Source organism: Psammomys obesus, unplaced genomic scaffold (genome assembly GCF_907164565.1).
Source record: "Psammomys obesus unplaced genomic scaffold, mPsaObe1.curated_primary_1811, whole genome shotgun sequence".
Taxonomy (NCBI): domain Eukaryota; kingdom Metazoa; phylum Chordata; class Mammalia; order Rodentia; family Muridae; genus Psammomys; species Psammomys obesus.
Genome location: NW_026586816.1, coordinates 1770224 through 1773717, shown reverse-complemented (window position 1 = coordinate 1773717; position 3494 = coordinate 1770224). Strand labels below are relative to the sequence as shown.

General features: G+C 44.8%; 1 protein-coding gene across 1 annotated transcript; it reads right to left on the bottom strand.

Moving 5' to 3' along the window:
• Window positions 1-416: 416 nt before the first annotated feature.
• On the bottom strand, window positions 417-2899 carry LOC129672923 (cystatin-11-like). Its single transcript, XM_055602568.1, has 3 exons — window positions 2672-2899; window positions 1901-2005; window positions 417-503 (listed from the first exon to the last, which is right to left on the bottom strand). Exons 1-3 carry the CDS (start codon window positions 2897-2899, stop codon window positions 417-419), a joined length of 420 nt encoding a protein of 139 aa, XP_055458543.1.
• Window positions 2900-3494: the final 595 nt, after the last annotated feature.

The window sequence follows — 3494 nt, the reverse complement described above, 5'->3', positions numbered from 1 at the left end:
GAGGTGGAGGAAAGGAAGATCAGAAGTTCAAAGTCATTCTCAGCTACATAATGAGTTCAATATGGCTACATGGTGGGATCAAGGCAAGCCAGAGACTGCCAGAGACTGGCCTCAAAACAAAAAGAAAGCACACAAACAACAACGAGAGTCCTATAAAGCTAGGAATGCAGTTCTGCTATCACGTGGGTGTAAACAATGGGTTCAGAATCTGTCTGTGTCACCCACTGGAACCTCAGTGGACCTCCACATTATTAGTATTACAATTTTATCTATGAGAAAAAAAACTGAATTCAGAGCATGAAGACCATGGAGAGAACAGGCTGACAACTTTATTGTATGAATTGAGGATTACTGTTGATTGCAGGGTGATCAGACGCATGGTCCTCACAACATGTGCTCCATGACACTCAGCCACTTCAGTTGCTACTGGTACAGTTCTTGTTGAGAATTTTGTATATTTCAAACCAAGGTTTGGCATATACTGAGAAGTAGCACTGGATTTGCTAAAACAAAAGACCCAAATACAGGTTTTTAAAGATGAACAAGAGCTGGACATGGCGGTGCCCAGCAATGTCAGCAATTGGGAATCTGAGATGAGAGGTTCACAGTGAGTTCAAATAGGGTGCATGGTCAGACTCTTTCTAAAATACAAGGCATAAGAGCCAATACACAAAGTAAGAAGGAAGAGCATTTCAAACAGGAAGCTGAGGAAATGGCACTACCTCTTTGCCCTTCCAAACTTGGTATTTATGTGACTTCATTCATGTGACAAAAACAAAGATTATTACAGAGAATGTTCTATTTGTTGTCGGGTTTGGGGTAGCAGAGACGGATCGGCCCGTACTCACTGCTGGGAATTACTGAATCTGTTTTCTCATCACTCTCACTCATGTGGTATTCTCACCCTCTGTGGGTTGCTATTGGATCCGGTTCTCTCTTCTCTCCCATCCTCCCTTCTCCTTAATAGTTTCCTTCCTTCTTTCTTCCTTTTATCTACTCATCTATCCATTCACCCACTCACAATCTACCCTTCTAATTCTATTTACCCACACATTTATCTTCTCTCTTTCCACCAATTCCTTCCTTTCATTTGCCCAAACCGTAACATTTATGTCCTAATAGGAAGAGGGAGCCCAGGAAAGGACGCTTGTGTGTTGAGAACCTCTGCATTGTTATTACTAGGTTGACCATAGAGTTTATAAGCGGGACAAAAACATATTATAAACAAAGGTAAGGCTAATAATGATTACATTAAAAATTTAGACATCAACCCGGAGGCTGTCAGGCAAGGAGAGAGAAACTGTCATCCACCCTCAATGAATTGATCAAATTTATTTGGGTAGGTTAAGAGAAAGTTATGGGGCTGTTAGGATTCTCAGCCTAAAGGTCCATCTTGTGTGTTGGACACAGCCTGACAATGGACACAGGAGTAGTGATGAGGCAGGGCAACACCTGGCCAGCCTCCTGCTGGATCAGAATGAAGTCTGAAGGGGACTGATGTGCCTTCGGAGCTGCGGGCCACTCAGTTGGCCCCTCAGCAGGCCATGCATACAGACTTGTTTTTCTTAGCCCACCCCTACACCAGTCAAATTATTTTCAAATGTATTTCCCCACTTTGGGCTAAAATATGGTTAATAATTAACTGGTTGGCCAGGAGTTGAACCACCCAGCTGTTTGTTCCCCATTGGGTTCTCTTCCTCCTCCTTGTGATTCTTCCAGCACCAACAAAGGATGGTTTAGCCTTTTCCATTCCTAGTTTCCTCTTTGAAAGAGAAGATACCATTCTTGAGATTTTTTTCAAGCAAGCTTGAATAGATCCCAAATAAGTCTGCCCTTCCCTTATGCTAAAACTACTGAAAAAAGATGAAAATGGCTTTGTGTGAATGCACTTGCCCAGCACCTTATAAAGTTCCCCTTTCTGGACATCACAGAGGTTCTTCTCTGTCTTCAAGCAGGTGGTCCTCTGCATTTCCACTCTGATGTGAAACTCCATGTGGTCTGTCAGCTGTGGGCAGCGAGAGAAAGGGAAATGGTGAATAGTCTCTTCTCCCCACTGTGGGTTCTACATGTGGGGCACAGCTTTACCACATTGCTCCACAGCAAGGGCCCAGTCTTTCACAGTTGCAGGATCCCTGCTTTCCTTCCTGTCTGACTCCAGGCCTAGCTCAGTCATTCATTGAGACATCACCAAGACTACTAGAAAACTCATCTTTCTCCATGACACAGGGCTGTGTACAAGTTTTCTTGAATTGCTAGCTAGTACACATGTTAATTTCTGTAGACCATGTGTCTTATGTTGTAACTTTTCAAACTGACCACGGCTGCATGGAAGCTTCAGATGGACACCACACAGCAAGCTCCAGTATCACTGCTTTAAAAGGCACCCAGCTAGAACAGTTATCCCTGGGTGTGTAATTTCTTGGTTACCATTGAAAGGACAGATTCACCCACTCTAGTGAATGCACATTTCTCTTAAAACAACCACTTTCAGTTGGGAAATGGTAGCATATACCTGTAATTACAGTAATGTGGAGGTTGGGGCAGGAAGGAGGCTACAAGATTGAGGCCAACCTAGTCAGTACAGTGAGATACTATCAAAACAAAATCCTGGGATTTTTACCAGAGCACTGGGTCCCTATGTTGAGGAGAGACAGGGAAGCCACACACTCACCTGCTTCTCAATCTTCAGGATGCGGAGGATCCTGAAGTTGTACACGTCTTCACTTTTCTTGTTGTATTCCTCTGTGACATACTCCAACATTTCCTTCACAGAAGCATCCATTGCACTTACTTGTTGGACATTTATAAATGTCTTTCTCTTTTCTTGGTAGCTGAGGGCCACCAGGGTCACCAGAATGGCCAACAGGAGCTGTGGTGCCTTCCAAGAGCTGGCCATCATCCTGCAGCTGGAGAAGATTGGAGAGAGCTTTCAGCTTCACCTGTTAGGTCATACTGGCCACAACTGCCCAAGGTCAGACTTAGAGGAGCATGCAGTGACACCTACAGCTCTCCTGTCTTCCTTCCTGCCTACTCTAGGGACACTTTGCAATAATGACTGGCAAGCTCACTCCCACTCTCAGTCTTTTTGCATAGCTTCTCTCTCTCTTACATGTTTATACCTTCTGGTGGCTGCTCCTTCAGCAACACATACTTCTGTGGCCTGCTATTCCCTCACTGGAAGCCAAGTCATAGGGCTTTTCCCATTGAGCTTATATCATGACGGGCCGTAGAACATTTGAAGGATGGGCAACAGAAGAGACATGAGGGATATTGTGTCTCAGGAAGTATAACATAGCCATCAGGACTGTAGGAAAAAGCTCATGAGGAGGGATCTGGGGAAGCCCTCTCTTTGGCCTGGCTCTTGGACACAGTTTCAGGCAATATGTCAAAGGAGCAGGGGACTAGGAGGAGAGAGAGAAGCAAGGATTTGGAGAGCCTCACTTTGGAAAGCCGGTGACACCTGAGGGTGGCTGACTCCATGTTCTAGAGGTGGG

Coding starts and splice junctions, on each gene's coding strand:
- LOC129672923 (XM_055602568.1), bottom strand. CDS start 2,899: ATGATGGCCAGCTCTTGGAAGGCACCACAGCTCCTGTTGGCCATTCTG. Junction 2,006..2,671: donor TCCTGAAGATTGAGAAGCAG/GTGAGTGTGTGG, acceptor CGCTGCCCACAG/CTGACAGACCACATGGAGTT. Junction 504..1,900: donor AGAAAGGGGAACTTTATAAG/GTGCTGGGCAAG, acceptor CTTTTGTTTTAG/CAAATCCAGTGCTACTTCTC.